The sequence below is a fragment of the Lolium rigidum genome, chromosome 3 (genome assembly GCF_022539505.1).
Source record: "Lolium rigidum isolate FL_2022 chromosome 3, APGP_CSIRO_Lrig_0.1, whole genome shotgun sequence".
Classification (NCBI taxonomy): Eukaryota; Viridiplantae; Streptophyta; class Magnoliopsida; order Poales; family Poaceae; genus Lolium; species Lolium rigidum.
In genome coordinates this window covers 172570964-172596815 of record NC_061510.1, presented here as the reverse complement: position 1 = coordinate 172596815, position 25852 = coordinate 172570964, and the positions used below count along the sequence as shown (strand labels likewise).

At 45.8% G+C, this 25852-nt stretch overlaps 3 protein-coding genes across 3 annotated transcripts; 2 read left to right on the top strand and 1 right to left on the bottom strand.

Moving 5' to 3' along the window:
- The first annotated feature begins 7878 nt into the window (after positions 1–7878).
- LOC124698649 (zinc finger protein 36-like) lies at positions 7879–8648 on the top strand. The gene has a single exon (XM_047231121.1). It carries the CDS (start codon positions 7987–7989, stop codon positions 8638–8640), a length of 654 nt encoding a protein of 217 aa, XP_047087077.1. The 5' UTR covers positions 7879–7986; the 3' UTR covers positions 8641–8648.
- Positions 8649–11436: 2788 nt separating this feature from the next.
- On the top strand, positions 11437–12226 carry LOC124698648 (zinc finger protein 36-like). The gene has a single exon (XM_047231120.1). It carries the CDS (start codon positions 11526–11528, stop codon positions 12132–12134), a length of 609 nt encoding a protein of 202 aa, XP_047087076.1. The 5' UTR covers positions 11437–11525; the 3' UTR covers positions 12135–12226.
- Positions 12227–24765: 12539 nt separating this feature from the next.
- On the bottom strand, positions 24766–25784 carry LOC124698647 (polygalacturonase inhibitor-like). The gene has a single exon (XM_047231119.1). The coding sequence runs from the start codon at positions 25740–25742 to the stop codon at positions 24885–24887; it is 858 nt and encodes a 285-aa protein (XP_047087075.1). The 5' UTR covers positions 25743–25784; the 3' UTR covers positions 24766–24884.
- Between the last annotated feature and the right edge of the window lie 68 nt (positions 25785–25852).

Genomic DNA, 25852 nt, shown 5'->3' with positions numbered 1-25852 from the left:
AAGTGCCACCAAATACAAAAAGAGAAAAAGCTTTTAAGCAAAAAGAGAGAAGAGAAGAGAGGTCACGTGTGAATCTAGTTGTCTCTCCGTTTGCAACCAAAGCTTTGCCTCTCCTTGTGTTAGTGTGACACCGAGCACCCTTGCTTAAGGGCTTCTTACATTTTTCCGCTCACTTTTCACTAACCCCATTCATCTCGTGTGTGCGTTCCACATCTTTTCCGTGTTTATAGTGATCTTCACATTGACATTTGGATTTTTGGATTTCACCCACTCTTGACAATACACTTGATTTCGGATTTCGTATTTTGGCTTTCCACCATACTCACCTAACACCATATTTGCTAGCTTTTGCGTGTGATTTTGTGTGAGTGTCCGATACAATTGTTCTAACTCTCGGTTTTGTTGGATCACCCCAATCTTGTCATACCACGGTAAGGTTGCGAGGTAGTGTTCTTCCACTAACATACACCATATAGATCTTGTCGTGCTAACATGTATAGTGATGAAGACGACACGGATGAGTACACGGAGCACTTCGAGGAGGATACCTCTTCAAGTACCGTGGATGTGGAGGAACATGTGGAGCTCTACTCCGACTATGGCTCCGTAAGCATCACCGACATCTCCGACATCGAGGAGCCCGACAACGACCATGGATCCCCAAGCATCATCGACATGGACGACAGGGTGGAGCGCCACCTTGAGGACGACTTCGACGAGCTCTACATCGACAATGGCTCATCAAGCATGGACGACATGGTGGAGCAACGCCACAACTACGACATCGACGACATGGCGGAGCAACACCACGAGTACGACATCGACGACATGGTGGAGCAACGCCACGCCTACAACATCGACACCATGGCGGAGCCTCACCTAGTCACCTACTTGGCCAATGGAGCTACATATGAAGATAGAGGACCTCCACGATGGCACCATCATATGGATCATCAAGAGCGTCCCCATCATGAGCGTCATCGACACACTTCTCCGAGCTCCACAAGGCGCCACCATGAGAGTGCTTATGCACAAGATCGTCGACTTCAAGCACATCATGTGGAGCATCAAGAGCGTCCCCAACATGATCGTCATCGACACTCTTCTCCAAGCTTCACAAGGCGCCACAAGCAACATGCCAAGCCACATGAGCCATCCTCTAGGCATGGCAAGGACCGTCATCGACTCACACCATCTCATGATCGTCGTCGACCACCACCACCTCATGGTCTACATCGACATCCGTCCACACATGATCTTCGACGACACCACTCAAGACATGGTGATGAGGCTAGAAGACGAGAGCCTCCACATGAAGACCTTCCTCATACGGCGACTTCTACCTCTTGTGCCACCACCACAATGGCCCCTACTTCGCCATACGCCTATGGACTCCGATGCTACAAGTGCAAGCAACAAGGCCATCCTCCACGGGAATGTCCCAATCTCCTATGTGAGGTGTGCAAGGCAAAGGGTCACATGGCATGGCAATGCACAACGCCAAGCGCCAAGAAGCTCTACTTCAACGAGCTCAATACACAAGTCTCCAAGATGCCACCACTTGAGGACGACTTAGGAGGCGAGGGAGTTGAGCATGGTGAGCATGGGTTTCTCCCTTCACCTACGGAGGCGCATGGAGTTGAGCATGGTGAGCATGGGATTCTCCCTTCACCTACGGAGGCGCATGGAGTTGAGGTGGTTGAGCATGGGAACTTCCCTTCAACCAAGGAGGCGCATGGAGATGAGAAAGTCGAGCCTGCTCCTATATGCTTGATCGATGCGTTGGTACCAATCCCATGTGAGCATGAGAGCCACCTAGCCCACTTGAGTGAGAGTGATAGTGAGTTGAGTGACTCCCACCCCATATGTGAGTTTGAGTGCTTCCATTTGGAGGACATGAGTGATACACAAAGTGAGTTGAGAGAGGTAGATGATAGGTCCATGGAGGACATCGCATTTGCTAACACATTAACCTCTCCCTCGTTTGTGTCTTCTTATGTTGCACTAGGTTCCACGGAGGACAGTTCCCGATCATGGAGAAGATGTACATGGTGCATGAAGATGATGATATCTCACCATGCTTGCTCCAAGACGGACATGTTGACCACATGGATCCTCCTACTTCCACAACACCTACCTCAAATGAGTCGGCCTACAAAGGTAACAACATAGGTGTTGATGATGCCATGATCCCACTAGTGGACATGATGACTTATGAGTGCATGCATGATCTTGATGATACACTTGCTACGTCACATGCTACTTTCATTTTCCCATGCGATGCTTTGCTTGAAAACATTGTTGATCATGTGGAATTGATCACTTGTGATACCATGACCATGCCATGCTATGAGAGTTTCACTTTTTCCCCGCTTGCTTGCAATGATAATGATTATGATAATACTTGTGTTGTGCCACCCTTGATGAACACTTGCTCTTTACATAGGGTTGTCGACAACAATGATAACATGTTGAACATGCTTTGCCCAAAATGTTTGCACCATTCCATGATCCTTGCATCCAAGATTGTGAACAATTGCTCTTTCTTATGCTTGGTATGCAAGAATGCTTATTTCATTGTCCACGAGATGGCCCTCATAGCCTTCTCACTTTTTGATGATCATGAGTTACCACATGCCATGAATGCACCTTCTTGCCATTTGCACCATCGCCATGCATTCCATACTATCTTGATTGACACTAATGGTGATGTGCACGAGACATGGAACATCATGATGGATGATGTATTCCTTTACCATGCACACACGCTTTTTGTTCTCTCTATTGTGTGTATAGGTACCCGCACGACAACTTCCACCGCCACGGAGCATGAGCTCATGAAACGCGCAATTGAGAGCTACCCCAACAAGGACCCAACCCGCGGGAATCACACCAAAGGGTATGTTCCCACAAGCCTTCGCCCTCGCGTGTTTCCGACTTGTTTTGTCGAGCTTTCGGTTTGGCCCAATTCCTCGTCACCTCTTTGGCCTCTCATGCAACATAGCTTGACACATCTTGTTGGCACAATGGTTGTTGTATGTCTTGATGCTTTCATCATACACAACGACAATCTCAAGGACCATGTCATACATGTGAGAGACACCTTATGCATCTTGTGCCACATGCCACACAAAAAGTTGCTCTTCTTTGGATTTCTCATTTCATCTTTGGCAATTGCAATGGATTCTTTCACACTTGAGGACACTCATACTCGGCTCAAGCCAACCATACTCTCCCAAATTCGAAGTCTCCATCGCTTTGCCATTGCACATAACAATTTTGCCCCAAATTTTGCCGCCGACACTTGCCTTTTGTTTGTTCCACTTGTTTGGGACAATGCTACACCACACATTTTTGACACCTTACAACTCTTACATGCACAAATTTTTGCCCTACCACATTTTGGATACATCGACACTCTTTTGGTTCCCATTTTTGCCAAATGCCACTTGGAAAAACGACTTGATGCTTCGTGTTTTATTGAGAGCCTTTTGTTCGCCGATCACAAATTTGGCATGCACAAGCTTTCCTTTCGCAAGTTGTTTTTCCCCAAGCTCTTCTTCGACCGCGACTTTATCCCTCTACCACAACATGGGACAAGCGTCATGGACTACACCGTCGGTGAGGAGGAACAAGAGTCGAGGACGACTCTTCCCCAGGGGGGGGGGGGAGATGATGTAGCCCCGCCTATCGTCGACACAACACCATGGCCAAGGAGTCCCCCAAGTGGACCAACAGGCGCAACCCCGCCTATCATCGACGCTACACCATGGCCAAGGAGTCCCCCAAGTGGACCAACATCACAAACCCCCGCCATATATGTCAAGGTGAACTCCTTCCTCTCGACACTCGACCTCGTCAATACCTTGGATGGAATGCTACCTCATGTCGGTGTGTTACATGTCATTAGGTACAAGAGTCATCGAGGAACCGGAGAGAAGGAACTCCCATGGTGCAAAGAAGAGAGAAGAAGGAAGAGGAAGAAGAGGCGGGAGGAAGAGGCCCAGCCGGTCCAGAGGCCGGCCAACCGGGCCCCAGGCCGGACAGGCCGGTCCCAGGGCCGGTCAGACCGGGGCCCCGACCGGATCCACAACCGGCGTCGTACCGGCGCCAAACCGGAAAACTTTTGCGAACTTCCCGGTTGGCGACCGGTTGACCGGCCCCTGCACCAGGCTGCCCGGTCTACAGCCCGGTTGAAACCCGGTCTGACCGGATTTCACGGGTAAGACTCGACCGGAAACGGCCCGAGTCGACCAACCGCGTACCTTTTCGACCCAAGTCGCCTTGTACCCCTATATAAGCACCTAGGTCATCCCCTTTACCCCTTAGACAAGATTTAGGCTTAGACATGGATTTGAGCTTTGTCTCCCTAGGGTTTCATCCCCTTTGTATCAAGGCTATCCTTGTTGGATGATTGGATTTGGTGTGTGAGATTCTAGTGCTACCCACTCTCTCTCCCACTCCTAGATTCATCTCCCTCACCAATCTCTCCTCTCGGAATTCTACCGCGTGTCTCTTCCGGGTTGATTCTATTGGCGTGGTCCATCGAGCCACGGGGGTAAGTATCGATTGTATCGGGTTGGTGTGCGTGCGTGAGTTCTTCGTGTTCTTCGTGTTCATCGTGTTCTTCGCGCTCTCCCTCTCTCCCTCCTTGGATTTCGGGTCAACCGCAAGATCGGGCCACAAACGGGGTCTTAGACCTCATCATGGCGGATCTGGAGCTCCAAGCTCCAATCCCTGCGTCTGGCCAGGCCGGCGGTGCGGAGGCTGCGACATCGTCGGTTGGAGAGGTGGTGGCTTGGGTGGTTGTGCTGCTGGCCCAGATCGATCCATCTTGGATCCGTTGGTGCTTGGCAGCGGCAGGGAGGCGGTGTCTTGGTTGCAGATGTGCGGTCGCAGGTCATCGCCGGGCAGCTCGGGTGGTTCGAGGTGAAGGATCCTGGGAGAAATCCTCGTCCGGGCTTCTTGGAAGCGTCGTCCAGGGCTCCTCTCGTCACCTCGGAGTTCTGCCTCTGGAGGGAAACTTCAGTTCCTTGGGATCGGATGATGGAGGCGCTTCTGCGCCTCTCTCCCTGTTGAGGGCATCGTCTCGGAGTGGGCTTCGTCCTGGGGACTCGAGGATGGATGGTTGCTGAGTTGCCTCGCTTGGGGCGCTACAGGCAGTTTGGCAACGATGAGGCGTCAAGCAGAGTTTGGATCGCGGCTTGGGCTTCGATAGTCGGTTACCGACGTGTCCGACGGGTCTTCTCGTGCTTCGCTATGGAGCTGTGGAGTCGGAGCTGCGGTGGAGGGTGCCCCTGCGGCAACGATGACCAACAACCGGTGGTGTGGAGGATGATTCGGTCGGCGCAAGCCCAACATAGTTCTCTTGTGATGCTCGACGGCCAAGTCGGAGCTGTCTCTCGTTGGTGTGTGGCCGACTGTTGGCATTTGGCCAGGTCGGTCGGGGTTTTTGTCCAATATTGTCGTCTCCCATGACGATATTGGTACATTTGTTTCGGTTTTTGGCCAGTTTTCCCGTTAATAAATCGGCCGCCTTCTTCTTTATCAATGAAAATGGCAAGTCTTGCCTTGTTTCAAAAAAAAAAAAGTTCCATCAGCATCTCACTTCTAGTTGTATTGATAGCTTGGCTCGTTCCATCAGAGCACTCCAACAAATAATGTAAATTAGAACACCAAAAACAGGTGATGTAAAAATTATAGGACGATATAAAATAGGGCACATCAGCCATGCACCACTCCTCATTTTGTATACTCAAAATGCATACGTACATGTATGAAATTTCATCTCAAACAAAACTAAAAACTAAAATATAAATGTTACTTTATTATTACATCACAATACAAATAGTTCATCAAGTAACACACAGCTGAACACAACGGTCTACAATCAAAGCTAATATGTATGAGACAAACCACTACTTCTAAATTGCAACAACATGTGAATAGGAAAACAGAAGTTGAGATTTACCTCGAACACCTTGTCTTATGACCACTTTTTATGACCCTTGATACGTAAATTCTGAATCTAAAATTGTGCAATAAGAGCATTTGTAGCAGATACGGCAAACTCCAAATCCCAAATTCGCGTATCCAAGGCACCCCAACGCGGATTTGGGGTTCGAAAAACACAGACGCAGTTCAGATACGCCATATAAAACTGCAAATTAAAAAAAAAACGCGTGAAAGACGGAAGAACAGTTCGATCGGATAGTTTATGCTTGCAGTGATCCTAAATTCAACGGCATTACATCAAAAGTAACTAAAATCCGCTGCCACGACACTACATTGCATCAAAATCGGCTCCGGGATACTCACCGGAACCCTGTGTCGTGGCGGCGGCGCGTCGGAGCGGACTCCTCACTCCTCGTCGCTGACGAGGTCGACGAACACGCACCCCTGCTCGACGGCGATGTGCCTCCATTCGGCGGCCTTGTCCGCGTCCTGCTGGCTCGAGCGCGCGACGAGGCCGACCATCGTGTCGAGGTCGCGCTCCTCGATGAAGTCGCCCGACACGAGCCCCGCGTTGCGCCGAGCTGCGGGAGGAGGAGCTTCAGCTGCTCGTCGTCGAAGTAGTCAACCGGGGCGAACCGCGGGAGGCGCGGCGGCTCCGGCTCCGCGTCGACCTCCATCTTCACCACCAACGCCGTCGGCGGGCGCTGGCGGGAGCTCGACCCCGAGGACGACGAGGCCGCGGAAGGGGAGGAGGCGCATCCACGGCGGTACCGCTCCGATTCGCGCTTGGCGAAGGTGGGCGGATGCGTTTTCTCCCTCTCGCCGGTGGAGCTCTCGCCGCGCTCGGTGGAGCTCCCGCCGCGGCCAATCTGGCCGCCCCCGTGCCCGCTTAGGCTGTTCCCCGCCACCATTTTCGTCGGATGGAGCTCGGGGTGCTCGATCTACGCTCGATTGCTCGCCGGCGACGCGTCGATTTTACGTCGGCGGGAGGCGGAGAGGCGGATGGGGTTTGGCCCCCATCCGCCTCGCCGACCGTCATATATGCGAGCAATTCGCGGTTTTGGGTTGTGGCCTGGATCCGTTTTTCAGGCCAGACCGCCGATGTGGGGTCTGGTCTGGCCCAAAAAAACGGCCGAAGCCCCCATATCGCCCCGAAGTGGCGTTTCAAGGCTGATATGGGGGATCTGCTAGTGATGCTCTAGAATGCGGTAAAGTGTGTATCATTTGATGAAGAGACTTTTTTTTGCGGGGTAATTTGATGAAGAGACTAGGGCTATGATTTTTTTTGATGGAATCTCTGTTCAGTTGATTTTGTGAGCAAGTAAAAGGGATGTACACGCCGCCGCACGCTCCAGTCGCAATCTTGGAACTGCACTAGCATAACTTTCTTTACAGAAGGTTGACTATTACCCTTTTTGACAGATCGGAACGTTCCCTAGTTGCATGCCTGTTCCGGTGATCCGTCAAAATATATTCCTGTACGACCGAAAAGTAGAGCAGGAAAACACAGGGTGCGCATACACACGCCAGCAACCACGATCGGCATCCGTCACATGTGGGGGCGCTCTCAGGTGGCTCACCATCCAATCCACTCACGCTCGAGCTGGAGCTGCGCCAAAAAAAGTATACTTTTGTCGCAAGTTGCATGGAGCTCGAACCAACGTAGCAAGAGGCCGTTAGGTTTGGCCGCGCGCGTGGCGCTGACCGCTAACTATATTTGACTGAACTCACCATTAATTTGACATTTGTCCATGCCGATATATGCGTACGACTACTTCACTCCTTCCCACTGCCCACCAAACGTGCGTGCATGCGTTGATCCTTCTCACCACGTTGCTTTTCCGGCTGTCCCACCTTCCTCGAAGTCGAAGCTATATATACCACCGCCGCTCTCGCTCATCTTCCCACACCTCACAAGTCAGAAACCGATCGATCGTGTCTAGACAGCCAGCTAGCTCCTTCTTCCATCGACGTGATTCAGACCAGGATTCAGGAAGCAAATTAAGTTCCAACTTTCACCCAGCAGCCACCATGGTCGCCGCCATGCAATCCCTCTTCGACCCGACCGCGCTCTCCCTCTCCCTCGGCCTCCCCGCCGCGCCGGCGCTCAACAAGGACGACTACCTCGCCATCTGCCTCGCCGCGCTCGCCCGTACCGGCACCGGCACCGGCCAAGCACAGCAGCAGGTGGAGGCCGCCGGCAAGTGGTGCCCGCGCCCCGCGCCGGCGGAGGACCTCCGCTTCCGCTGCGCGGTCTGCGGCAAGGCCTTCGCCTCCTACCAGGCGCTCGGCGGTCACAAGTCTAGCCACCGCAAGCCACCACCCACCGGGGTAGACCACTACGCCGCCGCTGCGGCCGTCTCCGCGCACGCGTCCGCCTCGGAGGACACGGCGGCGTCGTCCGGCGGGAGCACCAGTGGCCCGCACCGTTGCACCATCTGCAGGAGGGGCTTCGCCACGGGGCAGGCGCTCGGCGGCCACAAGCGCTGCCACTACTGGGACGGCACCTCCGTGTCCATGTCCATGTCCGTTTCACTGTCCGCCTCCGCCTCGGGGTCGTCGGCCGTCAGGAACTTCGACCTCAACCTTCTGCCGGTGCCGGAGAGCGCCGGGATGAAGAGGTGGACGGAGGAGGAGGAGGTGCAGAGCCCGCTGCCGCCCAAGAAGCTTCGGATGTCTAATTAGGATCGTCTCTGGCTTTAATTCATTCTTTCGTTCTTTTAATTCATTAATTCGTTTATAACCGATAATGTGAAACCGTGAAAGCTTGCATGGTTCTGTAATATTTGATCATTCAATTTAATCTTCCACATCCCCACAGCTCCGAAAGTTCAATTGAATATATGACCAATTTAACAAAAAGATTTAATCCATAAAAACAACACGTCATTCTCATTCATGAGCGTAAAAAACAAAGATTAAATCAGTCATGCGAATTTGTATACAAGATGAACATATCACACCTAAACAAGATGAACAAAACACATCTAAATCGATTGCTAGAACAAGAAACTCTAGCATGATCTTGGAAAGGAAAGACATAATCCTCGTGATCTTCGACTTATCTTCTCTAAAAAGAATGCATGCTAGTGCTCTCAACTGCTCCTTTATTTGTTGAACTCGTTGTATTAATTCATTCATTTTGCCCCGGTGATGGCAAACATGGTCTATCTTCAAACACATAAATCTCCGATATAAATAGTGTTCATGTTGCCCTGTTGATTGGACAACACAATAAAACATGGGGGAAAATGTCTATCTTCCAACATGGTATACTTTACGATGCTCAATTCAAACAAAACAAATAGGAAAGTTGTGATTGAGGTAGTATAATGGTAAAAGAATCTGAATAGAAATCACGAGCACAATAGTACAGCATTATAAAATATATGCACATATAAAAAACATAGAGTTCCTCATGTTTGTTTCCCCCAAATAGAAAAACAGATGGATGTGAAATTTTGAAGTTCAACATATCTATAGTAATACAATGCTTAAAGCTTTTACGAAGAATATCTGTAAAAAAATGTCTAAAATAAGTGGGGCTTTAGGAAAACTGCTGAAAAAAAATGAAGTTCTTGTTTTCTACAAGCAATCATGTATCTTCACTATAGCATCACAATATCAACTACTAAAATGATATCCCATATCGAATTTTAGGACAGTGCAATTATGTATTAGCAAATAGTATTTGGTCAAACCCTCTAGAACAATGAAATGCCATATATTTTGAAACTGAGAAAGTGACATTTTTCATGTTTAGCGTATCTATGTTTTCATTTTTTTTTCTTCTTATGTGCCTAACAGGCTAATTGAAACCTTCCAAGTTCCAAGCAGCATTGTTATTCGCACGTGGAATCCTTTCCTCTGAGGTTAGAAGCTTACTAGAGGGCACCACTACCAAACTAAAAGGAATGTCATTTATTAATAAAATAGAGCATCATACTTCCTCAGTTCTTAATTACCCTGCATTCTGGTTTTAGTCTAAATCGAACATTCAGGTTTGACCACATATACTGAATAAATATCAACAACCACAATATAAATTAATATTATTAGATTAATTATAAAATATATTTCCATATTACATACATCTTATATTACAAGTGTTGATATTTTCTGTAATGTTTGACGTTGACTAAACACTGAATGAAGGTTATGTACGATACATGGTGCATACAGTGACAAAACAATTGTAGAGACAACCTAATTATGCAACATTTAAGATAAACCAATGTTCAAGAAGTCGTTAATCTTAACTTATCGATTGGACTTAAAATGAAGAGTAATCGCTTATCGGTCGATTAATCGATTTTATCGGTCAGCCATTTATCGGCTTATTTTTTTTATAAATCCTAATTTTCGACACTAAATTTTCTATAATATGCTATGGAAAAAATATTATTTAAGCATTGCACATAAGTATTACCTTGATTCCTTGCACTTGAATCAATAATAATGAAAAATTTGAGCTAATGCATAATTCTACAAAACCATATGATGAAAATATCGACTGCCATATCAAATATCATTGAAATTTCACTGACAATCAGCCAAAATATCAGCCATGAGAGTGAAAATCGAGCAAAATATCGGCTCTCATGCAGAAAATCGGCCGAAATATCGGTGGCACGATATACTGGCCGATATGCCGAAATCTTATCGGTTACCACCTGATTCACGATAAATCGGTATCTCGGCCGATTTTTAGAACAGTGAGATAAACTATGTTGAAATCATCTCGCAACAAAATTTGGTCGTTTTGTCTATTGTTTTAATGTATATGGTTTATCTAAGGATGGCTATGTCTAACTCAATTAAGGAAAGGTTATTTCTTGGCCGTTGGCCCTGGGATCAATACATTTTTATCCCTTTTGTACATGCACAAACCAAATGGTTCTCAACAGTGATTATTTCCAAGTCATGTGAGGAATGGCATAACCGTTTGCTATCTCTCCGCAACTGTGAGTGAGATGGCTATCTAGATCAACAACTTAGAATGAAAAACGTGGGCTGATCAGATGGATTTCAACGTCAATTAAACACACTGTGCATGTATCTACATGGCGTTGGCGCCTCTGGTTTACTAGTTCAATTGCAGTTTAGTGTTTGTTTTGGTTAAAAGCAGATGTTCGACAATTTGATATTGTGACATGATATATAACCCTTGGATGCAGGTCCAACGACGCTATATAAAAGACATCCTGACGAAATAGGTAGTCCCACAAGAAAACCCAATAAATCTACAATATAATTTGAGTGCTGTTCAATCTTGGAGCTGCAACTTGCCATATAACGTATTTACACGCACGTGCGGAAAACTGGAAATCATTCCTAATACACTGTATCATCTTTCCGCCCTCGTGCTACTTTGAACCGATCGAACTCCTTAATTTGGCACCTTCCTTCCGCATTCAGATATACATATACAACACACACTTGCATGCAGCCAGTGACATATATGTACACGCACACCTCAGGATTCGCTAAACCAGAATCCATATCCACTTCATCTATCACAAGCAGCGTCTCTCTTGAGTCTCTTGACACGTAACCTTAGCTTTCACGCCATGAACATGAACATGACGCAGGACGACTACGTTCAGCTGTGCCTCATGGCGCTCGCCTCCGCGGCATCGGCATCGGGCGGCGTCCAACCAGCGGAGGGGCAATGGCTACAGGTTACGCCGCTGTCGTCCGCCCCGCCAGCAGCCTGCGAGCTCCGCTACCGGTGCTCCGTCTGCGGCAAGGCGTTCCCGTCTCACCAAGCGCTGGGCGGGCACAAGGCCAGCCACCGGACGCGGGCGGCGGCGGCTGTGCTGCCCCTGCACGTAAGCGCGTCGTCGGCGGACGAAACGACGGCTTCCTCGACCACGTCCGGCGGCGGCAGGCACAAGTGCTCCGTGTGCCACCGGAGCTTCGCAACGGGGCAGGCGCTCGGTGGGCACAAGAGGTGCCATTACTGGGACGGGCTGTCAGTGTCGCTAACGGCGTCGGCGTCCACGGCCTCGGGTTCCGGGTCCTGCTTGAGGGATTTTGACCTCAACCTGACACCGGTGCCAGAGAGGGCCACCGCCGCCATGCGAAGGTGGGGAGAGGAGGAGGAGGTGCAGAGCCCTTTGCCGATCAAGAAGCGGCGGCTGTCAGTTCCTTCCTTGGAGCTTAACTTAACAACTTGATTGGTTACATAAAGTGCTAGAGCTGTCGCAACATTCGTTCGTTCTTTAGTCCTTCTTGAGTGCCCAGTTTGCGATTAATTCTTGATTTGTATCTCCATGTATACACAGTTAATTTTATTTTGTTATAAAATTTTCAGCCGATCAAGTAATGTTCGACACATTTCATGGAAGAGAGTGGACAGGTGCTCGCTGCACATACGTTTTTTGGGATGTGATGTTTATAGCGCATCATCATCCGCACTAGATATTGTTTTTCCTCTTAAACAATTTTTTTTCTTTGTATATCTCACACCATGCTATTTTTAAAATTTAAACTTTGCAGATCACTGAAACATAACATCTAGAATCTAGAAAAATAGTTCAGATTTTTTAGACACTAAAAAAACATAAAGAACTTATTATGAATTTTTAATATTAAATTGCACAGAAAATTTCCGAATTATTTTTAGCAAATTCTAGATGTTATTTTAAGTGACTTGCAAAATTTCAAATTCATACATTATATGATTTGAGAGATATAAAAAGGAAAATGTCAAAAAAGGTGTGCAGTGTCATGGTGCTCAACACATTTTCCTTCTTCATGGAAACATTTTGGTACAACATTTAATAATATATATAATCGACAGTTGTGGTACCAAATTTTTCCATAAAAAATCTACTGTTAAACAAAAATTATTGGGACGGCATTTATAGTAACAATTCTGTGTGTACCAACTCGTTAGGACTCCAAGGGCTAAGTATTGTAGTAAGCCTGTCTTTTTCCCGAAGGGTGACTCGAGAGTTTATATCAAACTCTCGGGGAAGTGGCTTAGAAGTTGAATTCTTCTTCTCCTCTTCTAGCAACCTGCAAAGAAAAGTTCTTATTTTGTGTCCCCAACTCCACCGTGTGGTTGTCAAGCACATGTTTCGTATTACTAATAAGAAATACAAGGCCAACTTAATGTAAAGTAAAGTAAACAATCTAAGCAAGCTAAATAAAAAATTGTAAAAGGAGAATGGTTTTTGGGTTTTGTGTGTGCGTATGTGTCTGGAGAAAGTATTTTTGTATTTTTGGATTAATAAATAGCAGTAAATATAAAGTGTAGTAATGGTGCTGGAAAGTTGTTCCTAATGATTTAAAATGGACCGGGGGTTCATGGATTCACTTGTCTACTCTTTTTTAAGTTGTATTGGACACAAAAATTCATCAAAGACATAATATTGGTGGAACTTCAACATGTGTTTGATCAGAATTTATACCGGTATTACATCCTAACATAGAAATGATGCAACACATCTCTCTCATACTCCTCAAGAAAGGGAAAACTTCACGCAATCTTGAATTAAGAATCAACAGAGTATATCGTTAAGTAATTTGACATAATGTTTGAATCTCAAATATACTACCTTGAACAAACAAGATTATCACACTATCACGTGATAATTATAGCACATGGATTCACTTTATCCCTAGTGAGGCTACAAAAGAAAGGTAAATACCATAGTAGATCTTAAATTTGTTGTCACTATTCAGTCACTATCACTATGTTACCCCATATAATACACATTTATGTAGGGTTCGTAGCATAGAAAACAAACAAAAATTCTACCGCAGGATTAAACAAAACCAAGATCCAATCTATCGAAAATCCAAGATCCAATATATGAAATCTATGCAACGAGATAGTTGAGAAACTAACCGTCGTAGATCCAAAGTACTAACGAGATCAGATCTCGTGGTTGATGTAGATGTACACTTGAAAAACTCCGGTTCGTGTTGAGTCCTTTCCGGTGCTGCGATTGGGCATCACTTCCGTACTCGGTCACACGTACGGCATCGATGTAGACATCCTCTCCCCGTTCATGCGGTTAGCGGATGTAGTAGATCCCCTCAGAATTCCAGCAGCACGATGGCGTGGTGGTGGTGGTGGTGGTGGAGGAGAAAACCTGCATGGCTTCGCCAAGCCTGCGTAGGAGAAGGAGGGAGAGAGGGTGGCAGCTAGGGTTGGAGGGAAGAGTGGGTTGCACCCCTGCCCCCTCCCCTCTTTATATTGGGGGCGGCTAGGGTTGCCTTGGCCCCTCCTCCACCCTCTAGGGCCGGCTTACAAGGGAGGGGGAATAAAACTCCCCCCACCCCCTCAAGTTTGCCCCTCCTTAGTTTTAGGGATTTCATCTATCCCCTAGGGATTCGATCTTATCTCCAAGGGGGTTGGTCAGCTGAGCCTTCAGGGCCTGGTGCGCCTGGCCCATGAGGCTAGGCTGCACCCCCTTGGACCATGTGGCCCCTCCTGGGGTGGTGGGCCCACCGATGGCCCTCTAGAACCTTCTCGAAGCTCCGGTCAAACACCGAAACTTTTCCTGAACCCTGGAAAATAACTTCCCTCATATGAATCTTATTCTACGGACCATTCCAGATCTCCTCGTGATAACCTGGATCTAATACAAGACTCTGAACAACATTCGGTCTCCATCTCATATTCCATATGTACTTAAACAACATCGAACCTTAAGTGTGTCACCCTACGGTTTGCAAACTATGCAGACATGGTCGAGACACCTCTCCGATCAATAACCAAACAGTGGGACCTGGAGATCCATAATGGATCCTACATATTGAAGGATGACCTCGTGATTGAAAGAACCATAAACATAAGATACCAACTCCCTTTGTCTCGCGATATTTTACTTATCCGAGATTCGATCATCGGTATCTCCATACCTAATTTAATCTCGTTACTGATAAGTACTCTTTACTCGTTATATGACATCCCTTGTAACCTAGTCACATACTTGCAAGCTAATTGGATGTCATTCCACCGAGAGGGCCCAGAGTATATCTCTCCGTTATCTGGATGGACAAATCCCACTCTTGATCCATGCGTTTCAACTCATACTTTCAGAATACCCAATGCCACCTTTATAACCACTCGATTACCGAGGTGGCTTTTGATGTCATCAAAGTATTCCTCCGGTGTTGGTGATTAACATGATCTGGTCGAAGGATTCGGTTACTATGCATTTGAGAGCTTATAGCAAAACAAACTTAATAATTTGATCTTATTGCTATGCTTATTATGGGTGTGTGTCCATGATGGCGTGTATTTCACACGTTCGTTGGGCAACCCCAAGAGGAAGGTATGATGCGCACAGCAGCAAGTTTTCCCTCAGAAAGAAACCAAGGTTTATCGAACCAGGAGGAGCCAAGAAGCACGTTGAAGGTTGATGGCGGCGGGATGTAGTGCGGCGCAACACCGGAGATTCCGGCGCCAACGTGGAACCTGCACAACACAACCAAAGTACTTTGCCCCAACGAAACGGTGAGGTTGTCAATCTCACCGGCTTGCTGTAACAAAGGATTAACCGTATTGTGTGGAAGATGATTGTTTGCGAGAGAAAATAGTAAAACAAGTATTGCAGCAGATTTGTATTTCGAGTATTAGAGAATGGACCGGGGTCCACAGTTCACTAGAGGTGTCTCTCCCATAAGATAAAAGCATGTTGGGTGAACAAATTACGGTCGGGCAATTGACAAATAGAGAGGGCATAGCAATGCACATACATGACATGATAAGTATAGTGAGATTTAATTGGGCATTACGACAAAGTACATAGACCGCCATCCAACCGCATCTATGCCTAAAAAGTCCACCTTCGAGGTTATCATCCGAACCCCTCCAGTATTAAGTTGCTAGCAACGTACAATTGCATTAAGTATGGTGCGTAATGTAATCAACAACTACATCCTCGGACATAGCGCCAATGTTTTATCCCTAGTGGCAACAAGCACAACACAACCTTAGAACTTTCGTCACTCTGTCCCGGTGTCAATGCGGGCATGAACCCACTATCGAGCATAAGTACTCCCTCTTGGAGTTAAAAGTAAAAACTTGGCCAGAGCCTCTACTAGAAACGGAGAGCATGCAAGATCATAAACAACACATGTATAATAACTTGATAATTAACATGACATGGTATTCTCTATCCATTGGATCCCGACAAACACAACATATAGAATTACAGATAGATGATCTTGATCATGTTAGGCAGCTCACAAGATCCAACAATGAAGCACAATGAGGAGAAGACAACCATCTAGCTACCGCTATGGACCCATAGTCCAGGGGTGAACTACTCACTCATCACTCCGGAGGCGACCATGGCGGTGTAGAGTCCTCCGGGAGATGATTCCCCTCTCCCGGCGAGGGTGCCGGAGGCGATCTCTGGATCCCCGAGATGGGATCGGCGGCGGCGGCGTCTCGCAAGGTTTTCCGTATCGTGGCTCTCGGTGCGGGGGTTTCGTCACGGAGACTTTTTATAGGCGGAAGGGCAGGTCAAGAGGCGGCACGGGGGCCCCACACCACGGGGCCGCGCGGCCAAGGGGGGCCGCGCCGCCCTATAGTGTGGCCCCTCCGTGGCCCCTCTTCGTCTCTCCTTCGGACTTCCGGAAGCTTCGTGAGAAAATAGGCCCCCGGGCTTTAATTTCGTCCAATTCCGAGAATATTTCGTTACTAGGATTTCTGAAACCAAAAACGAGCAGAAACAGACAATCGGCACTTCGGCATCTTGTTAATAGGTTAGTTCCGGAAAATGCACGAATATGACATAAAGTGTGCATAAAACATGTAGGTATCATCAATAATATGGCATAGAACATAAGAAATTATCGATACGTCGGAGACGTATCAAGCATCCCCAAGCTTAGTTCCGCTCGTCCCGAGCGAGTAAAACGATAACAAAGATAATTTCTGAAGTGATATGTCATCATAACCTTGATCATACTATTTGTAAACATATGTAGTGGATGCAGCGATCATAACAATGGTGATGACATGAGTAAACAAGTGAATCATAAAGCAAAGACGTTTCATGAATAGTACTTCAAGACAAGCATTAATAAGTCTTGCATAAGAGTTAACTCATAAAGCAATAAATCAAAGTAAAGGTATTGAAGCAACACAAAGGAAGATTAAGTTTCAGCGGTTGCTTTCAACTTGTAACATGTATATCTCATGGATAATAGTCAACATAGAGTAATATAACAAGTACAATATGCAAGTATGTAGGAATCAATGCACGGTTCACACAAGTGTTTGCTTCTTGAGGTGGAGAGAAATAGGTGAACTGACTCAACATAAAAGTAAAGAGAATGGTCCTTCAAAGAGGAAAGCATCGATTGCTATATTTGTGCTAGAGCTTTTATTTTGAAAACATGAAACAATTTTGTCAACGGTAGTAATAAAGCATATGAGTTATGAAAGTTATATCTTACAAGTTGCAAGTCTCATGCATAGTATGCTAATAGTGCCCGCACCTTGTCCTAATTAACTTGGACTACCGGATCTTTGCAATGCACATGTTTTGACCAAGTGTCACAATGGGGTACCTCCATGCCGCCCGTACAAAGGTCTAAGGAGAAAGCTCGCATTTTGGATTTCTCGCTTTTGATTATTCTCAACTTAGACATCCATACCGGGACAACATGGACAACAGATAATGGACTCCTCTTTAATGCATAAGCATGTGGCAACAATTTTTATTCTCATATGAGATTGAGGATATATGTCCAAGACTGAAACTTCCACCATGAATCATGGCTTTAGTTAGCGGCCCAAAGTTCTTCTCTAACAATATGCATGCTCCAACCATGAAGGTGGTAGATCTCTCTTGCTTCAGACAAGACGGACATGCATAGCAACTCACATGATATCAAACAAAGAATAGTTGATGGCGTCCCCGTAAACATGGTTATCGCTCAACAAGCAACTTAATAAGAGATAAAGTGCATAAGTACATATTCAATACCACAATAGTTTTTAAGCTATTTGTCCCATGAGCTATATATTGCAAAGGTGAATGATGGAATTTTAAAGGTAGCACTCAAGCAATTTACTTTGGAATGGCGGATAAATACCATGTAGTAGGTAGGTATGGTGGACACAAATGGCATAGTGATTGGCTCAAGGATTTTGGATGCATGAGAAGTATTCCCTCTCGATACAAGGTTTAGGCTAGCAAGGTTATTTGAAACAAACACAAGGATGAACGGTACAGCAAAACTCACATAAAATACATATGGTAAACATTATAAGACTCCATACCGTCTTCCTTGTTGTTCAAAACTCAATACTAGATGTTATCTAGACTCTAGAGAAACCAAATATGCAAACCAAATTAGCAAGCTCTAAGTATTTCTTCATTAATGGGTGCAAAGTATATGATGCAAGAGCTTAAACATGAGCACAACAATTGCCAAGTATCAAATTATCCAAGACATTTTAGAGTTACTACATGTAGCATTTTCCAATTCCAACCATATAACAATTTAACGAAGAAGAAACTTCGCCATGAATACTATGAGTAGAGCCTAAGGACATATTTGTCCATATGCAACAGCGGAGCGTGTCTCTCTCCCATAAAGTGAATGCTAGGATCCATTTTATTCAAACAAAACAAAAAACAAAAACAAACCGACGCTCCAAGCAAAGTACATAAGATGTGACGGAATAAAAATATAGTTTCAGGGGAGGAACTCGATAATGTTGTCGATGAAGAAGGGGATGCCTTGGGCATCCCCAAGCTTAGACGCTTGAGTCTTCTTAATATATGCAGGGGTGAACCACCGGGGCATCCCCAAGCTTAGAGCTTTCACTCTCCTTGATCATATTGCATCATACTCCTCTCTTGACCCTTGAAAACTTCCTCCACACCAAACTCGAAACAACTCATTAGAGGGTTAGTGCATAATAAAAATTCACATGTTCAGAGGTGACACAATCATTCTTAACACTTCTGGACATTGCATAAAGCTACTGGACATTAATGGATCAAAGAAATTCATCCAACATAGCAAAAGAGGCAATGCGAAATAAAAGACAGAATCTGTCAAAACAGAACAGTCCGTAAAGATGAATTTTATTAGGCCACCAGACTTGCTCAAACGAAAATGCTCAAATTGAATGAAAGTTGCGTACATATCTGAGGATCATGCTCGTAAATTGGCGTAATTTTCTGAGCTACCTACAGGGAGATAGACCCAGATTCGTGACAGCAAAGAATTCTGGAACTGCGCAGTAATCCAAATCTAGTACTTACTTTTCTATCAAAGACTTTACTTGGCACAACAAAACATAAAACTAAGATAAGGAGAGGTTGCTACAGTAGTAAACAACTTCCAAGACACAAATATAAAACAAAGTACTTGAGTAAAAACATGGGTTGTCTCCCATAAGCGCTTTTCTTTAACGCCTTTCAGCTAGGCGCAGAAAGTGTGTATCAAGTAACATCAAAAGATGAAGCATCAACATCATAATTTGTTCTAATGATAGAATCATAAGGTAACTTCATTCTCTTTCTAGGGAAGTGTTCCATACCTTTCTTGAGAGGAAATTGGTATTTAATATTACCTTCCTTCATATCAATAGTAGCACCAACGGTTCGAAGAAAAGGTCTTCCCAATATAATGGGGCAAGATGCATTGCATTCAATATCCAAGACAACAAAATCAACGGGGACAAGGTTATTGTTAACCATAATATGAACATTATCAACTTTCCCCAAAGGTTTCTTTTTAGCATTATCGGCGAGATTAACATCCAAATAACAGTTTTTCAATGGTGGCAAGTCAAGCATATCATAGACTTTTTTAGGCATAACAGAAATACTTGCACCAAGATCACATAAAGCATTACAATCAAAATCTTTGATTCTCATTTTAATGATGGGCTCCCAACCATCCTCTAACTTTCTAGGAATAGAAGTTTAAAGTTTTAGTTTCTCTTCTCTAGCTTTTATGAGAGCATTTGTAATATGTTTTGTGAAAGCCAAATTTATAGCGCTAGCATTGGGACTCTTAGCAAGTTTTTGCAAGAACTTTATAACTTCAGAGATGTGGCAATCATCAAAATCTAAATCATTACAATCTAAAGCAATGGGATTATCATCCCCAAGGTTGGAAAAAATTTCAGCAGCTTTATCACAAGCGGTTTCAGCGATTTTAGCGAGTTTCGAGTAATTTTGCGCGCTTTGCACTAGGAGTAGAAGCATTGCTAACACCAATTATTTTACCATTGATAGTAGGAGGTGAAGCAACATATGAATCATTAGCATTGCTAGTGGTGGTAATAGTCCAAACTTTAGCTACATTTTCTTTTTTAGCTAGTTTTTCATTTTCTTCTCTATCCCACCTAGCACGCAGTTCAGCCATTAATCTTATATTCTCATTAATTCTAACTTGGATGGCATTTGCTGTAGTAACAATTTTATTTTCAATATCCCTATTAGGCATAACTTTCGATTTCAAAAGATCAACATCAGAGGCAAGACTATCAACTCTAGAAACAAGAATATCAATTTTATTGAGCTTTTCCTCAACGGATTTGTTAAAGGCAGTTTGTGTACTAATAAATTCTTTAAGCATGGCTTCAAGTCCAGGGGGTATATTCCTATTATTGTTGTAAGAATTCCCATAAGAATTAGCATAACCGTTACCATTATTATAAGGATATGGCCTATAGTTATTACTAGAATTGTTCCGATAAGCATTGTTGTTGAAATTATTATTTTTAATGAAGTTTACATCAACATGTTCTTCTTGGGAAACCAATGAAGCTAATGGAACATTATTAGGATCAACATTAGTCCTATCATTTGCAAGCATAGACATAATAGCATCAACCTTATCATTCAAGGAAGAGGATTCTTCAACAGAATTTACCTTCTTACCTTGTGGAGCTCTTTCCGTGTGCCATTCAGAGTAATTAACCATCATATTATCAAGAAGCTTTGTTGCTTCACCAAGAGTGATGGACATAAAGGTACCTCCAGCAGCTGAATCCAATAAATTCCGCGAAGAAAAATTTAGTCCTGCATAGAAGGTTTGGATGATCATCCAAGTAGTCGATCCATGGGTTGGGCGGTTTTTAACCGGAGATTTCATTCTTTCCCAAGCTTGAGCAACATGTTCATTATCCAATTGTTTAAAATTCATTATGCTACTCCTCAAAGATATAATTTTAGCAGGGGGATAATATCTACCAATAAAAGCATCCTTGCATTTAGTCCATGAATCAATACTATTCTTAGGCGAGAGATAGCAACCAATCTTTAGCTCTTCCTCTTAATGAGAAAGGAAACAATTTTAATTTTATAATGTCACCATCTACATCTTTATATTTTTGCATTTCACACAATTCAACAAAATTATTGAGATGGGCAGCAGCATCATCGGAACTAACACCGGAAAATTGCTCTCTCATGACAAGATTAAGTAAAGCAGGTTTAATTTCAAAGAATTCTGCTGTAGTAGCAGGTGGAGCAATAGGTGTGCATAAGAAATCATTATTATTTGTGCTAGTGAAGTCACACAACTTAGTATTTTCAGGGGTGGCCATTTTAGCAATAGTAAATAAAGCAAACTAGATAAAGTAAATGCAAGTAAACTAATTTTTTTGTGTTTTTGATATAGCAAACAAGATAGCAAAATAAAGTAAAGCTAGCAACTAATTTTTTTGTGTTTTGATATAATGCAGCAAACAAAGTAGTAAATAAAATAAAGCAAGACAAAAACAAAGTAAAGAGATTGAGAAGTGGAGACTCCCCTTGCAGCGTGTCTTGATCTCCCCGGCAACGGCGCCGGAAAAAGAGCTTGATGGCGTGTATTTCACACGTTCGTTGGGCAACCCCAAGAGGAAGGTATGATGCGCACAGCCGCAAGTTTTCCCTCAGAAAGAAACCAAGGTTTATCGAACCAGGAGGAGCCAAGAAGCACGTTGAAGGTTGATGGCGGCGGGATGTAGTGCGGCGCAACACCAGAGATTCCGGCGCCAACGTGGAACCCGCACAACACAACCAAAGTACTTTGCCCCAACGAAACAGTGAGGTTGTCAATCTCACCGGCTTGCTGTAACAAAGGATTAACCGTATTGTGTGGAAGATGATTGTTTGCAGAGAAAATAGTAAAACAAGTATTGCAGCAGATTTGTATTTCAGTATTAGAGAATGGACCGGGGTCCACAGTTCACTAGAGGTGTCTCTCCCATAAGATAAAAGCATGTTGGGTGAACAAATTACAGTCGGGCAATTGACAAATAGAGAGGGCATAACAATGCACATACATGACATGATAAGTATAGTGAGATTTAATTGGGCATTACGACAAAGTACATAGACCGCCATCCAACTCGCATCTATGCCTAAAAAGTCCACCTTCAGGTTATCATCCGAACCCCTCCGGTATTAAGTTGCTAGCAACAGTACAATTGCATTAAGTATGGTGCGTAATGTAATCAACAACTACATCCTCGGACATAGCGCCAATGTTTTATCCCTAGTGGCAACAAGCACAACACAACCTTAGAACTTTCTCATCATCTGTCCCGGTGTCAATGCAGGCATGAACCCACTATCGAGCATAAGTACTCCCTCTTGGAGTTAAAAGTAAAAACTTGGCCAGAGCCTCTACTAGAAACGGAGAGCATGCAAGATCATAAACAACACATGTATAATAACTTGATAATTAACATGACATGGTATTCTCTATCCATCGGATCCCGACAAACACAACATATAGAATTACAGATAGATGATCTTGATCATGTTAGGCAGCTCACAAGATCCAACAATGAAGCACAATGAGGAGAAGACAACCATCTAGCTACTGCTATGGACCCATAGTCCAGGGGTGAACTACTCACTCATCACTCCGGAGGCGACCATGGCGGTGTAGAGTCCTCCGGGAGATGATTCCCCTCTCCGGCAGGGTGCCGGAGGCGATCTCCTGGATCCCCCGAGATGGGATCGGCGGCGGCGGCGTCTCGCAAGGTTTTCCGTATCGTGGCTCTCGGTACCGGGGGTTTCGTCACGGAGACTTTTTATAGGCGGAAGGGCAGGTCAAGAGGCGGCACGGGGGCCCCACACCACGGGGCCGCGCGGCCAAGGGGGGCCGCGCCGCCCTATAGTGTGGCCCCTCCGTGGCCCCTCTTCGTCTCTCCTTCGGACTTCCGGAAGCTTCGTGAGAAAATAGGCCCCCGGGCTTTAATTTCGTCCAATTCCGAGAATATTTCGTTACTAGGATTTCTGAAACCAAAAACAGCGTAAAACAAAGAACCGGCACTTCGGCATCTTGTTAATAGGTTAGTTCCAGAAAATGCACGAATATGACATAAAGTGTGCATAAAACATGTAGGTATCATCAATAATATGGCATAGAACATAAGAAATTATCGATACGTCGGAGACGTATCAGTCCATCATATCATTCTCGTACTGATGTGATCTTGTTATTAATAACATCCTATGTTCATGATTAGGAAATCATGATCATCAATTAATCAACAAGCTAGTTAAACAAGAGGCTTACTAGGGACTCTGGTTTGTTTACAAAACACACATGTATTAATATTTCCAGTTAATATAATTATAGCATGGGATGTAAATATTTATCATAAACACAAAGATACAACAATAACCACTTTATTATTGCCGCTTTGGCATATCTCCAACAAATTATCCAGGTATACGCAATTAACTTACTTTGTTATAAAAAAAATGGTCGATCAAGTAATGTTTGACATATTTCATGCAAAATTTTTGGTACAACATTAGCATAAAACTACCATAATCTAGGCCAAATTCACCAAATGGTAACAGTTTACATTTTCGTGGCGTAAATCTACCATCTCAGCGGATTTGTTTGCAATTCGTGCACATAATCGATTAACCATGAATAGACACCAAAACTGATAGAGGTAGGACCCAATTGTTAGCGTTGAGGTGGCAAAACATGATGTCGTTTGCTAAGGTGAGCATGGCCACACATGTCTGCCCGATGAAAAAACCTAAAAATCTTAAAATAAAATCAAAATAATTCCCTACCCCGTCTTTTCTTCCACACCGGAACTTCTTGCCTAACGCATCACCAACGCCACCTCAGGCCACAGCTCGCTGCCGCCGAAGAGCCCTGCTCCTTGTCGATATGCTCGCCTCCTGCCTCCCCCAACGTTTCCCTGATAGCTAACGCCCCGAACCACGACCTGGCTGCGAGAGGAGGGTTTGGTGTAGAGCTCGCCGCAAGCAGGGGATGGGGCGGCGTTACGCCGCGAATACGATAAACGGAGGCAACACTCGGTCGTGAACCAGCGCGAGTAGGGTGGCATGAAGGGGCCATCACGGCGGCCGATGCTCGATCACACTCGGGGGGGGGGGGCAGAGGGGTGGCCGCTCGGGGGTTGGGGGCACGACGGCAACGCGACGGTGGTGGGTGTGGTTCGCTCGGACGGGGAAGGAAGGAGCTGAACCACTTATTTTGGTGTTTCTTTTTAGATATTTAGGTTTTTCCGTATATTAACTGACCAACTTCTTCTTAATTAGCAGATAAGTCAAAGCTTTTGCCGCCGCTTTAAAAAATCAACATCTAATTAATTTCTATCTTATTTTGAAGAAACACACGGGCAAGAACAGATCAATCCTAGAGTTATACAACAGATATACTAGAACAAGAAAATAAAGTCGGCATGAGAAACACTGAAACAACGACGGCGCCAAACGCACTTGGACTTGAACTCTTGGTCACACGACAACCATATAGTTGAGGGAACTTGGCCAACTTGGGACTAATTTGCCCATTGACGAATTTACGTTACTACTAATCACGAACTAAAACATAAGAGACCATGTTATTAGGCTCAATGGCGCAGGAAATGCTAGCTGGCCACTGCCCACTGACAAAGTACTAACATCATACGTCACTGAATCGCTCATTGGAGAGGAAGGTAGCTAGCTGCAGGGTGCGAGCGGACGGCCGCACAGGCACTTGTTGGGGACGAAGTGCTTGGGCCCGAAGCGGTGCGTGTACCGGCCCTGCGGTATGGGCCCGCAGAGGCTGTTGTAGCTGACGTCGAACGCCAGCCACTTCCTGGCCGCCGCGGCCGCCGGGATGCTCCCGTAGATCATGTTGTGGTCGATGGCCAGGATGTCGAGCCCCTCCGGCAGCTGGACGCGGCCCAGGTCGAACGCGAACCGGTTGCGCGACAGCCTCAGCGCGTTCATCTTCTTCTTGGCGCCGAAAAGCATGGAGGCGTCGCCGGTGAGCTGGTTGTCGGCGAGGTCCAGGTCGCCGAACTCCGCGTCCGCGAACGTGGCCGGCAGCGGGCCGGTGAGGTTGTTCCCGACGAGGGAGAGGTCGTACACGGTGGCCGTGGGCGGGATGGCACCGTCGAGGCGGTTGCCGTCGAGGCGGAGGAAGTTGAGCGCGGGGAGGGCGCCGCGCGGGCTGAGGAACTCCGGGATGCGGCCGTAGAGGCGGTTGTAGGCCAGGTTGACGGTCTGCAGCGCGGTGAGGTTGGCGATGGCGGCGGGGACCGGCGCGGAGATGTTGAGCGCGAAGACGGTGAGCTCGGTGACTCGGCCGGTAGTGGTGTCGCAGGAGATGCCCGGCCAGGAGCAGCAGGGCACGCTGGAGTTCCAGCCTGAGAGCTCCGGGTGGTTGCCCAGGGCCGACTTGATGGCCAGGAGCGCCGCCTTGTCGGACTTGACGCAGAGTGCACCGTCGGCCCGCGCCGCCGCTGCCGCCAGGACAAGGACTGCGACGAGGACTACTGTTGTGGCGCGGCGGAACGGATTGGTGAGCTGCATGGTGGCGGTGTCCTGCTGAAGACTGAGCTGATTTGTTTTTGAGACTACTGTGTGATTGTAAAGTGTGGAGGTCGATGACCATGCATATATAGGAGCAAGTAGGAAACGAG

Bases quoted from the DNA above. Each gene is read 5' to 3' on its own strand.
- LOC124698647 (XM_047231119.1), bottom strand. From the start codon at position 25,742: ATGCAGCTCACCAATCCGTTCCGCCGCGCCACAACAGTAGTCCTCGTC.
- LOC124698649 (XM_047231121.1), top strand. From the start codon at position 7,987: ATGGTCGCCGCCATGCAATCCCTCTTCGACCCGACCGCGCTCTCCCTC.
- LOC124698648 (XM_047231120.1), top strand. From the start codon at position 11,526: ATGAACATGAACATGACGCAGGACGACTACGTTCAGCTGTGCCTCATG.